The sequence below is a fragment of the Rhinatrema bivittatum genome, chromosome 2 (assembly GCF_901001135.1).
Source record: "Rhinatrema bivittatum chromosome 2, aRhiBiv1.1, whole genome shotgun sequence".
NCBI lineage: Eukaryota > Metazoa > Chordata > Amphibia > Gymnophiona > Rhinatrematidae > Rhinatrema > Rhinatrema bivittatum.
In genome coordinates, this window is record NC_042616.1 from 742,621,450 (window position 1) to 742,634,595 (window position 13,146).

The 13,146-nt window shown below is 41.9% G+C and overlaps 1 protein-coding gene across 1 annotated transcript in view; it reads right to left on the reverse strand.

Moving 5' to 3' along the window:
- CSMD3 (CUB and Sushi multiple domains 3) overlaps positions 1 to 13,146 on the reverse strand; it is a 3,551,396-nt gene that overhangs the window by 1,136,964 nt on the left and 2,401,286 nt on the right. The window contains 1 exon segment of the mRNA XM_029591914.1: positions 6,665 to 6,859. Coding sequence (XP_029447774.1) covers positions 6,665 to 6,859 — 195 coding nt within the window.

The following is a 13,146-nucleotide window of genomic DNA, read 5'->3' on the forward strand; positions in this document are numbered from 1 at the left end:
AAGTGACTTCATCCAAGTCATTCAACAAGACTCAATGTTACAGGAAATGTCAATATACTTGTCTACAAACAAATCATAAATCAAAGTAGTTTTCCATTTAGCAGATATTACATTCAATAAGGCTTGATTAAGAAAGAGACAGAGATGATCAAATATTTTCAACATGTAAGTATTGAATAGTAAAAAGAAAATCAAAAGGATAGATAAAAATTGTTCTTTTTTATTTCCCTTAAAATAATAAAAATGACTCTCTCATATTTACCTTGATCAAGGACCACACCAATAGGCAGACCTGCAAAGTTTCCAACATTGTGCATGCTTCTAAACACATTTTATATGCAATTGCATAAAATAACATTCAAAATTAAGAAATTGATACCCCTCTCCATGAATTTTAAAAGCCCAACACATGCATCAATTAGGGTATGTGCGAATATGTTGGGCCAATGCATGCCATGTGGATTTTTAAAGTTGTTGGGATATACGCATTCATGCCGCTGTGCACACAAATGAAAAATTTCCAAAAAGGGTTGGGAGATGGCTGTGGTTTGAGCAGGGCATGGGCGTTCTGAGATTTTAACATGGCATTTGTGAGTAAATACTTATGTGTACTGGCACACGCCGGGGTCCCCTGCTGCTTAACTTTGTTTCTCCTATGGCTGACGTGTAATTTATACAATTAAAAAATCTAGGCAGATTAATGGAGTTTTAAAGGTCGGGGATAACATGCGGAAGGGAGTCTATTAATCTAGGGGGCTGTGGAAGTCCTATCCCTTAACTGGGCAATCTGGGAACAAAGTGGGAAAACTGGCAATGGTGCCAGTTCGTGTGCCTTTTAAAATCCCCCCCACTTAATCGGTAGAAGCAGCATTTACCCGCACAAGCACACATCCACTTAAAACTGAGCTCACATGTCCACGTGGTCAGGCTATTTTACCTCAGATATGCATATATGCATGTATATTATAAAATATCAGAGTCCCTGGGTGCAGGCTTCCGAATCTGCGCACATGTGTACCTGTGCTCCTCTTTGAAAGTTACCATCCTTGTCAATAAGGTTTACAACAAATAAGAAAAGACAAGCAAAATCCTCAGTATGACACTAACACAGAATTAACAGTTAACTGGGAAAATATAAAACCAATGAAATATTAAGAAAATAATAAGAAGTGAATAGAGGAATGATATCAGAATCGGATAACAAATGTGAACTGTGGCATACTAAACATCAAAAGCTTTGCAGTGAAAAAGCTGGATGCATAAAATTCAAAGCAAATGCATTAAAAACTAGCAGAATTAAATTGGGTTGAAATTAAAGATGAAGCTTGTTTCAGCATGACAACCTGTGCAAGGGAATTAATACAGCAGAAATTTCACAGAAAGTGAAGTCAAGGAAAACAACTCCAGTAAAGAATGGGTCACTATAACAAGAACGCAAGCAAATTTGTTTTGCCAAAGTTCAATCCTTACATAATGTGCTCACCAGCCATAAAGTCCTAGAGATGACTTACAGAGGTCTCAAAGGTATACAGCTGTTTAGGTCACCCTTTGACAATGACCAGCTGCCCTCAACAGGCCACCCTAAAGAAACAGGACTACTGAAAACATTACAATGGTGATTCCTGGCATCCCAGGGTTGTCAAACTTCCTACATAGTGTCAATTGAATGAATGATAGACTAAAGCAACAGCAGGGTCCTTAGTACTAGCAGCCAACCCTCCTTCTGCTTCTGGTACTAACCAGACTTGACAGGCAGGTGTGGGATATTTTGTGGGGAAATTCTGGGATGACAATTGCATTGGTGAGTGGTGTTTTATAGGGATGTGCATTCATTTAAAACAAAATTACTAAATGTGATGAATAAGGATAATTTGTTTCATTTGGGGGGGGGGGGCTTGAACCAAATTGGGGGTACCCTTGAATGAAACAAACCTTATTCATTTTTTTCATTTTAAACCAATGCATCAAACCTAGGTCTAGGCCCAAAGCGAGGGCATCAACTAGGATAGCCTTGGCCGAGATCAAAGGCCAGGCACCTGACACTGGGGCCTTGGCCTAGGCCAGGGCTTGTACTCAGGCCTGATGATATGACCTAATATGAAGGCTTGGTCCTGACACCAAGGCTTAGACCAGGACCCAGGCCCAATGCCACAACCTGCCCTTGAGACTGGGTCCTAAGGCCTGGGTCTCAAAGCCCAAGCCCAGGCCCTAAGCCACGACCCAACTCAGATGCCAGGTCCTGATGCCAGGGCCTCGTCACAAAGGCCCAATGCCACAACCCGACCTGGAGGCCAGATCCCAACACCTGGGCCTTGGCCTAGGCTGGAACCTGAGCACAAGCCCAACACCATGACCCAACCAAGAGGCAGGTTCTGATGACAGGACATAAGCCAAGACACACTATGCCCATCACCACTTTCTGACCTGTGGTGCAGTCCACAGGGGTGAGTGCACTGGAGTTAATTAACTCTGACACCACCCTTGTGGATGCCATCATTTGGCATTGAAGAGCCGAAGAAAGAAGAGAACTGAGAAGAAGAGTTCCCAGGCCTGGGTCCAAGCCTAGGCCTTGGCATCGGGACCTGGCCTCTGGGACATGTTACAGCATTAAGCCTGGGATCGGGCACTGGCCTCAGCCGAGGCCCCTGCATCAGGACCCTTCCTCCAGGTTGGGTCGTAGTGTTAGGCCTGGGCTCGAGCTCTGGCCTAGGCCAAAGCCAAGGCATCAGGACCAGGCCTCCGGGTCAGGCCACAGTGTTGGGCCTGGGTCCGTGCCGAGGCCCCAGCATAGGGACACAGACTCCAGGTCGGGTTACAGCGTCAGACTTGAGTCCTGGTTGAGGCCTTGGTGTCAGAACCTAGCCTTTGGGTCAGGTCAATGCATTCAGCCAGGGGTTGGGTTCAGGCATAGGCTGAGGCCCAGGCATGAAGACCCAGCCTCAGTGTAAGGGTCACAGTGTCAGGCCTGAGTCCAGGCTGAGGCCCCAGCATTGGGACCCGGCCTCTAGGTCAGGTCACAGCGTTGGGCCTGGGCTTGGGCTCTGGCCTAGGCTGAGGCCCAGGCATTAGGACCCATTTTCCATTGTGAGTCATGGTGTCAGTCCTGGGATCAGATTTTAGCCTAGGCCAAGGTGTCAGCCTAGTGTAGGCCGAGGCCACAGCAACCTACCGGGTATTTTGGGGCCCAGGGGATCCTGTTCCTGGCATTTTTCCAAGAAGGTAGGAGGGAGGCCTTGCTTTCATTTTTTGGACGTTTTGGGGAGTTTATTTTTTTTATTGTTTAATATGTTTTTTTCATACAAATGAAATGAATCAAGCAAACCACAAACTGAAATTTGTGGGGAAAAAACTCCCAAAAATGAGCATAAAATGAGAATGAGTTTTTTTAACCTTGCACATCCCTACTGTTTTATATTGGTGAGTAGGAAGAGCAGTTATTGAGGAGGGGTAATTCTGAAAGTTATTTATGCACATAAAACCCAATGTTATGCTTATGAATGGCTGTACTGTTATAGAATAAGGCTCAGTGTGTGTGTAAACATAAGCTCATAACCATATTATGTGTATTTTTATGCAAACTGAGCAGAGACATTCCAGGGGGTGGATTTGGCACTTTCACAAACATTTTTTTTTATTTTAACAAAGTATGCACACATGAACAATAGGTTGACCTCTCCAAGCAGTTGTAACTTTATATACATGAACATATGCACACAGTCAGCTAATAACCAGAATATTTTAAAGCAAAAAGAGCACCAAGTAAATTTTAAAGGACGGACAGACGGACAGACACTGCTAATCTGATATTCTCTCTCTATCCCACTGTAAGAGGGGCACTTTCAACTCAGGGTGGGATTTTTTACCCTTGCACCCTAGGCAGACCAATTTAACACCCCACCCCCCTTACAGTGGGATCTATAGAGAGTGTCAGATTGGCAGAGTCCCTGTCTCCCTCTGTCCCTGTATTCAGGATCCCTCTGGCCCCAAATTTGCACCTCATCGGGACCAGTAGTAAAATTACCTGCGTAACTTAGGGCCTCATTTTCCAATATCGCATTGGTAACGCATTAGGGCAAGCTAGGTGGAGAGAACGTTGCCCACATCTCCTCTTGGAGTGAGTTTTCTCACTCCGACGGCCAGCAAATCTTCACTAGAGACCACTGTTCTTTCCGTAGGTCTCATGTGGAATGCGAAAGTGGCCCCCAACCCCCGACGCTGATACCTAATCCCCACCCCGAGTTAGTAGGTGGCCCTCCCATAGGGATTAAAATACCTGTCTAGGGCATAGGCACTATAGTAAGTCTCTCTCTCTCTCTCTCTCTCTCTCTCTCTCTCTCTCTCTCTCTCTCTCTCTCTCTCTCTCTCTCTCTCTCACACATATATATATCTTGCCAACACCCATTCCTTGCTCCTTATTTGTAGTTCCTGGCTTCTTAAAATTCAAGTTGCTCGTGCATGGCCCACAAACATGTGTGTGGGGCTGTTTTTGCACAAGCAACCCTTTTAACATCTACCTAATAAGTTTGTCTTGAAAATACTTAATAAACTTTGAGTGTACAAAGCATACACAGACATTATTGCTATGTGGGCTGTTTCAAAATTACCCTCTGAAAAATTAAAAAGAATTAATGGATAATTTGTATGCATACATATAGTGGGAAATTTCATTTTATGGACATATGCATATTTGTAATGTGTCTTTACGGTTCCTAATAAACATTAAATTTAAAAAGATCCAATTACAACTTGTCAGACAAGTCCATCAAAATCTTTAGTGCACAGTCAAAACAACATGAGGTCTTAACTAATTATAAGGCAGTTTCAGTAATGCTTTGATTCCATCACTCTGTCATTTAGCATCACTGAAATTTGATTTCAACTAATTCAGTTTATGATTTTTTTTTATTATTGTTTCTGGACTTTTAAAGTGCATCATTATACCCCAGAGCATGCAACAAACAATTTAAACATATTTTCCAGGAGTTAAAGGCACTTAGAGGTTAATTTTCAACAAATACTTAATGACCAAGAGGCCAATATTTGCCTGCCATCCAGCTACTGAAATTAGCCGGATGTAACTTATCCAGCTAACTTGGTTGAGATATTCAGTGGTGCCTTCATACTGATGAATTTACTCAGCTATCTTAAAGTTAGCCAGATAAATGTATCTGACTATCTTTAAGGCAGATGAATAGCTATTATAGACTTACTGTCTAACTAAACAGCATTATAGCGTTAACACACGCGATAACGCATTAACACATGTGTCAACACCATAATGCATGCGATAAGAACATTAACACATGGCGTGAATGCAAATTTTTGGGAGGGGTAGGGTCAGGAATGAATTTGAGTGGGATTTAGTAAAACGAGGGGTTATATCACACTGTGCGATAGCATAACGCATGCAATTGCACAGTTTTAAGGCCGGAAATAACTACACCTTTTTTCCTAGCATTAGGCTGTGCGATATGCAGGAAATGATCATAATGCAATTTGTGATAAATTTTTTGAATTGCATTTTGGCTATGTCTGGGCTTGGGAAGGAAAAGGGGAGAGGGGAGAGGGGAGAAGGGAGTGAGAGTGAGAGTGAGCCTCTGGGGAGGGCCTTACAGAGTGCAACTATTTATATCTCTATAGGAGGGCAATTGAATCTAATAGGTTGAGGTGAGGTGTTGGTGGTGGTTTAGGGTTTAGGGGCCAGTTTTTCATGTAGAATGAGACTCTAAAACAGGGTACCATCAAGCTAGGGTAAGAGAACATAGTACAAAATATCATCTTTTTGAGACTTTCCTCACTCCAAATGAGGTCAAATCTTCACCAAGGTGTACTGTGCTGTTCATACATGTGAAACTGGGCCCTAAACCACCACTAACACCTCACCTCAACCTATCATGCATGACCCCCTTAGCCAGACAAATAGCATTGAATTTGAACCCCTAAGTCCTAAATTAGGAAAATGCTAAGCTGAATTTTAGGGTTCCAAATTTCCTGCAGAGAATTCACCTAAATATAAGGGGCTGAATTTTTTATTTTATTTATATATCTTTTTTTCGCATTTCAGTATATCAAAGACCTCCTGCAATAATACAACAAAGTAACTATTAACAATGTATTTGACAGTCTCTGAAACCCACCCCTTTCCCAGCCTACTTACTATTCATTTGCCATGATTTAGGATTCTAACAGATGCATGGTGAGGGACCATGCATTAACCCTTGTTTAGGCAAATAATTCCCATTGTAAATATTGGGCGCTGTGAGAAATAGTGTGCATTTCCATGGGTTTACTGTCATTGCACTTTGATAAATAGATACCTATGTAACTATTGTGTATAATAGTGAAAATCAGTGCTAAGTGCCTAACTTTCTTCCTCTTCCAATTCTGCTCCTATTGCTGCCCAGTCCACATTTATGGCACTTAAATATAGGAGCCTGGTGAAACTAGTCATTTTTCTAAAGGGCTGAGTTTTGTATACGACTCCAAAATTCAAGCACTTCATCTCTTTTAAAATTGACCTCTCAGTCTTCGATTTTGTGCTTCGTAACACAATCAAGAGGTACATCAAAATCGTTTACAGAACAAGCAGTTGTAGTGGTTGTCACTCCAAACTGTAGTCCCCCCACCCCCCTTGTAGTTATGAATTACTACTGGAGGTTCCTACCATGGCAACTGGGGAGTGCTCTGTTCCACCCAGGTCTCCCATCATCTCCCATAATGCAGGTTAGTGTAGAATACCCCTGAAGGATATAACCAGCATCACAATAGTATGTGACTGTTGATCCCAGTTTATAATCCATTCCAAGTCTAGTTCCATTCATTATATTTCCTGGGTCAAAACATGATTCACGCAGTTTAGCTGCAAAATAAAGTGAAATAGTTCTTACTAAACACATACATACGTTACATATTTTAACTGGTTTCAGTGCTGATCAGATTATTAGATTTTAAGATATCTGTACAGTATTCTAATAATGAATGAATAATTTTGTATAGGCATAAGATACAGGATTTTTAAAAATGGACAATTTATACCTTTAGTATTCTGCTGCTAACTCTTTAGAACAAAAATAATAAATTAGAACAATTCCAATTCAGTCAAGTGAATATGTATATTTTCATTGTAAAACTTGCTGAACCTTGCCGATAATGGGATATAATTTTTTTTTTAATACATAAATAAATACTTTCCAGAATCACATAGATATATACTTGATACCATATTTTATAAAACATAAGATGCATTTTCAAAACATTATACACATAAAAATTAGCATATACGTGCGTAAGTATCCTCGACTTACATATTCTGTATTTTATAAAAGTCCAAAACATGTGCACATTTTCACTTTTGCACATAGATAGGCATGTAAAAAAGGGGGTTCCTGGGCAGGGCCAACATTTATGCATGCAGGTTACTATTTTAAAAGGCATTTTTGCACATACAATTTTCAACTTACTTGCATGCTCTTGTACCTTATCTGGTGTAAGTGACACTAATTGTGTTTATTGTGTAATACTAACTGGGTGGGTGAACTGAAGAACGAGGAGGATCTCAATGGGCTGCAGAAGGGACAGGTGAAATGGAGGACTGAATAGTAAGACTGGTAATTTCGACACGCACAGGACATGGAATGCACCAATTTACATGAGTAAATTGGTTCTTAAAAAGTATTACTTTACTTTCACATCAAAAATATTCAGAAATATATTTTTAAAATAAGTAGGTAAAGTTTCAGTGTATTGCATGCATTCACACCTAAGCCTACATACAAACATATATTGCAGAGTAGATATATGCACATTTTATAAAACATATCGTATGCAAATTATAACATAGTATTCTAAATATATGTGTGGCCACAAAAACGAGTATATGCTGCTGCACACAGCTGTTTGAAAGTTATGCTCCCTATTTGTATAAACATTAGGGATGTGAATCGTGTCCTCGATCGTCTTAACGATCGATTTCGGCTGGGAGGGGGAGGGAATCGTATTGTTGCCGTTTGGGGGGGTAAAATATCGTGAAAAATCGTTAAAAATCGTTAAAAAATCGAAAAATCGAAAAACCGGCACATTAAAACCCCCTAAAACCCACCCCCGACCCTTTAAATTAAATCCCCCACCCTCCCGAACCCCCCCCCCAAATAACTTAAATAACCTGCGGGTCCAGCGGCGGTCCGGAACGGCAGCGGTCCGGAACGGGCTCCTGCTCCTGCATCTTGTCGTCTTCGGCCGGCGCCATTTTCCAAAATGGCGCCGAAAAATGGCGGCGGCCATAGACGAAAAAGATTGGACGGCAGGAGGTCCTTCCGGACCCCTGCTGGACTTTTGGCAAGTCTCGTGGGGGTCAGGAGGCCCCCCACAAGCTGGCCAAAAGTTCCTGGAGGTCCAGCGGGGGTCAGGGAGCAATTTCCCGCCGCGAATCGTTTTCGTACGGAAAATGGCGCCGGCAGGAGATCGACTGCAGGAGGTCGTTCAGCGAGGCGCCGGAACCCTCGCTGAACGACCTCCTGCAGTCGATCTCCTGCCGGCGCCATTTTCCGTACGGAAAATGGCGCCGGCCATACGCGTGTGGCCAGCGCCATTTTCCGTACGAAAACGATTCGCGGCGGGAAATCGCTCCCTGACCCCCGCTGGACCTCCAGGAACTTTTGGCCAGCTTGTGGGGGGCCTCCTGACCCCCACGAGACTTGCCAAAAGTCCAGCGGGGGTCCGGAAGGACCTCCTGCCGTCCAATCTTTTTCGTCTATGGCCGCCGCCATTTTTCGGCGCCATTTTGGAAAATGGCGCCGGCCGAAGACGACAAGATGCAGGAGCAGGAGCCCGTTCCGGACCGCTGCCGTTCCGGACCGCCGCTGGACCCGCAGGTTATTTAAGTTATTTGGGGGGGGTTCGGGAGGGTGGGGGATTTAATTTAAAGGGTCGGGGGTGGGTTTTAGGGGGTTTTAGTGTGCCGGCTCACGATTCTAACGATTTATAACGATAAATCGTTAGAATCTGTATTGTATTGTGTTCCATAACGGTTTAAGACGATATTAAAATTATCGGACGATAATTTTAATCGTCCTAAAACGATTCACATCCCTAATAAACATGCAGAAACCCCATGCACGATATACAGTATGCAATTTTCCATACTACGCATGGTAAAAGCTGACAGAACAGCTTCAAATAACTGTCTTTAAATTTGGCAGGGACAATATTAAGATTTTTTTTATACATACTTGCTAAAGGATGATACCAAACACTTAAAGGTGAATTTTAAAATCCCAGCATGCAGCAAAACAGAGACATATGTGCAGAAGTCAGGCTGGCACATGCTGAGTGGATTTTAAAAGATGCCTGAATAGTACGGGCATGCTTGTTGCTATGCACACAAATGAAAAGTTTAAAAAAAGGAATGAGGTATGGGCGTTCCTGGATGTTAACTTGAAATTTGCACTGAAATACTTATGCACATTGGCGCAGACCAGGGTCCCCTGCTTTGTAACTTTAATTGTGCTATGGATCATAGGTAAGTTATAAAATAAAGATAAAAACAGAGATTGGTGGGATATTAAGGGGAGAATAGAGACTATTAAACTAGGGGGGGGAGGGGGGGTTGGAAGTCCTATTCCTTACCTGGATGAACTGAAAATGAACTGGGAAAACTGGCCAGCCTCTGTCCCTCCTCACCTCGCCCCTTCCTGCCCAGACCACGCCCTAGACCACCCCTTTTTTAGGTCCCTGTACTTGTGCACATATCGCCACTTATGCTCATGGCTGGGCCCTTTTAAAAATGCACGAGGCACATGCAGGGCCCAGCCACGCACGTAAATGGTGATTTTTACATGAAACAGGCTTTTAAAATCCTGCCTTAAATGAAACAAGAGAGCAGGTGAGTTGCAAATGGAACTTGCATATGGTCCATAAACCTAACAATGTAGGTGCATACAATATAAAGGAGGCAGTTTTACATATACAGTCATAGCTACCAACAGCACAGTTGCATCAGTGAAGTTTTTTTGTGATTTGAAGTGATGAAAGGTAAAAGTAGAGTAGATTTGTACAATATACTCTCTACCTAGCTTGATACACTCTCTACCTAGCTGCAATCAAGCTAGGTAGAGAGGACATTGTATAATTCTACTCTTCTTTTACCTTTCATCACTTCAAACCACAAAAAATCTTTATGTCTGAGTATGTAAAACTGCCCCCAATTCCTACCCCACCACCAAACCCTCACCCCGAGTTACTAATGCCCCCTCTTATAGTGGTATAATTTGTTCACTTATATGTGAGCCTTTACAGAATATTTCTCTCTCTCTCTCCCTTCCTCCTCCTCTCTCTCTCTCTCTCTCTTTTCTTCCCTCCCCCCTCAATGTGAAAATAATATGGGGTGCAATAAATTTGTTGTGGAAAATAGCTTTATAATGCAGTTGCAGAGAAATTAGCCTAACCTTGCCCCCTCTTTTTTTTTTTTTTTTTTTATCATGGATGCTGTTTACACAATATTTATAACTATTTGATAAATCTAGGTAAAAGTTAGTTGGCCTCTTTTAACCGGATAACTTTAAACCTAACCAGCTATCTTTGAATATCACTGGTTAGGTTTAAAATTATCCAAGTAAATGTACCTATGTAGCTATATTCAAAGAATAAGTACCAAGAGAATGACATTTTTTTTAAAAGTCTTAGTAGGTGGCACGGCCCCCTTTTCTCTTAAGTGACATTCAAATTCAGGTTGATAGGCCTATGCCCCTTACCTCCAGTTCTCTGAAATGCAATAAATGTGGCAAGTTGAAAGGCCCAAGGATGAGGGGGCTAACTCATCCCCCCATCATTGGTAATTATTATGTTATGACATTAAATGGCCTCTTCTTTTCCCCATCCTCTCTCACCCCTCAAGCCAAACCCATCCTTTCCTTCACTACTGGCATTCCCAAATGATGAAGGCCTTTGGAGCCATAGTAAAAGTGTACCACTCTTGGCGGCGTCAGTTGTTGCCTCACCAAAATTCAAAATCCGTCCATTCCTTTCTGAGCCTATTACCAGAATCCTTATCCCCATAATCTTCACCTCCCACTTAGACTATCACAACTTTCTCCTTACATGACTCCCAGTGAACCACTTCTCCATACTACAATCTATCCAAAATTCAGCTGTGCAATTTAATTTTCAACAAAGTTGCTATGCCCACCCCTTCCTCTGATTACTACATTGGATCCCTATTTCCACATACAGTTCAAGCTCCTTTTACACATCTACAAGAGCATTCATTCTGCAGCTCTTCACTCTCTCCCTTCTATTAACTCTCCATACTAGGAATGGTATTCAGGAGAAACAAAATAGGAAATTAGAGGAAATTTCCTATTTCATTTCATTGTTTATCAAAGCAAAATGATTGAAAATCTGACAAAATTATGTTGTTTTTCACGTTTCATTTTGAAAACAAAATTGATCCCTACTCCATGCCTTTCCTCATAAACTTTGCTCATTTTCTATGAACTTCTCCTTTACTGCAAATTTCCATCTCTGTGCTTTCTACCTGGCTGCACCATATGCTTGGAATAGACTTATGGAGTTAGTGTGTCATATTTTTCAAATCCAATCTAATAACACCTACCATTTTAGGCTGCATTTAAATCTTAAGACCTGATTGTCCTGCTTTATAGCATTTTTGATTGACACTATTTTCTTAATACATTAAATTCTCAAAATCTCTTTTGCCCTTTGTTTGTCTGGTATCATTTATGGGCACTCCCAGCTAATTATTTTTTGTCATAGAGGCCTCAATCATAAGAGGTAACGTGTCTTAATATCTTCTTAAAGGGTCACTAAGGGGCCAAGTTTATCTTTAGGCCCAACACTTCAGAGTGTTTGTAGAAAGAGGGTGGTCAGATTTGGATATTCTCTGGCATCAAGACTGGCAAGGGTGGAGATGGTAGGGCAGTGATACCTTGGTGGTGACATGTAGAGGAGTCAGTGCTCATGCAATAGGAGGAGATCTAGGACATATGGAGGACAAGAGAGAAATAGAGGAGAGGGATAAATCAGCAAAAGATAGTAGGAGGTGAAACAGCAGAGTCACCATCACATATTAGAAAACTTCAAAAATTAATATGTATTTATTTGCAGACCATAAATGTATTTCCAAGCAACAGGTTAATTGAAGACCTCTTTACTGTCATTTGCATTAATGGTGTTGCCAAAGACTACAGTAAGCATTCTAAGATTTCAGGTTGAAAAGAGAGTTGGATGTTCATAGTTACTGTTCATTGTAAACCGGGGTGATATGTATATTATACAGGAACCTCCGGTATATAAATCCTTAAATAAATAAATAAATAAATAAATAAATAAAATAAATGTTCATATTTTCTTGAATTCACCAACACTTTTGACTTCAGTGCATAATTCTTTTATTTCACATTTGAGGACCTGGCAGCTAGTATCAACCAGTCACTGCAGGGCCAACATTACACAATATTTGTGTGTTGGGGGGGGGGGGTTGTCAGATGATGGTGCACATCTGAGTCAGGACAACTAGATTCCATCCAGGGTAACTCCTTCCATGCTCTCTTCCCTCACCAACTACATCCTTCCATGCTGCTCTTTCAACACTCATACAGAGAAGACATGTGGGTAGAGATATGTACTCACATCAGGTATTAGAGATGTGAATCGTGTGCCAGATCGTCTTAACGATCAGATTCGGCTGCGGGGGGGCTCAAATCTGATCGTTAAGATATGTGAATTGGAATCGTTTCCGATTCCAATTCACATTTTTTTAGGAGGCCCGCACCGCAAAAAAAAACAACACATCCGACCCTTTAAATCGACCTCCCGACCTGACCCATCGCTAATTATTTTTTTACGGAGGCCCGCGCCGCAAAAAAAACAAAAAAAACCATCCAACCCCTTAAATTGACCCCCCCCCTCCCGACCCGACCCATCGCTAATTATTTTTTTACGGAGGCCCGCGCCGGAAAAAAACCCAAAAAAACCCATCCGACCATTTAAATCAACCCCCCCTCCCGACCCGACCCATCGCTATTTTTTTTTTACGGAGGCCCACGCCGCAAAAAAACAAAACAAAAACATATGACCCTTTAAATCAACCCCCCCTCCCGACCCCCCCAAAACCTTTTAAAGTTACCTGGT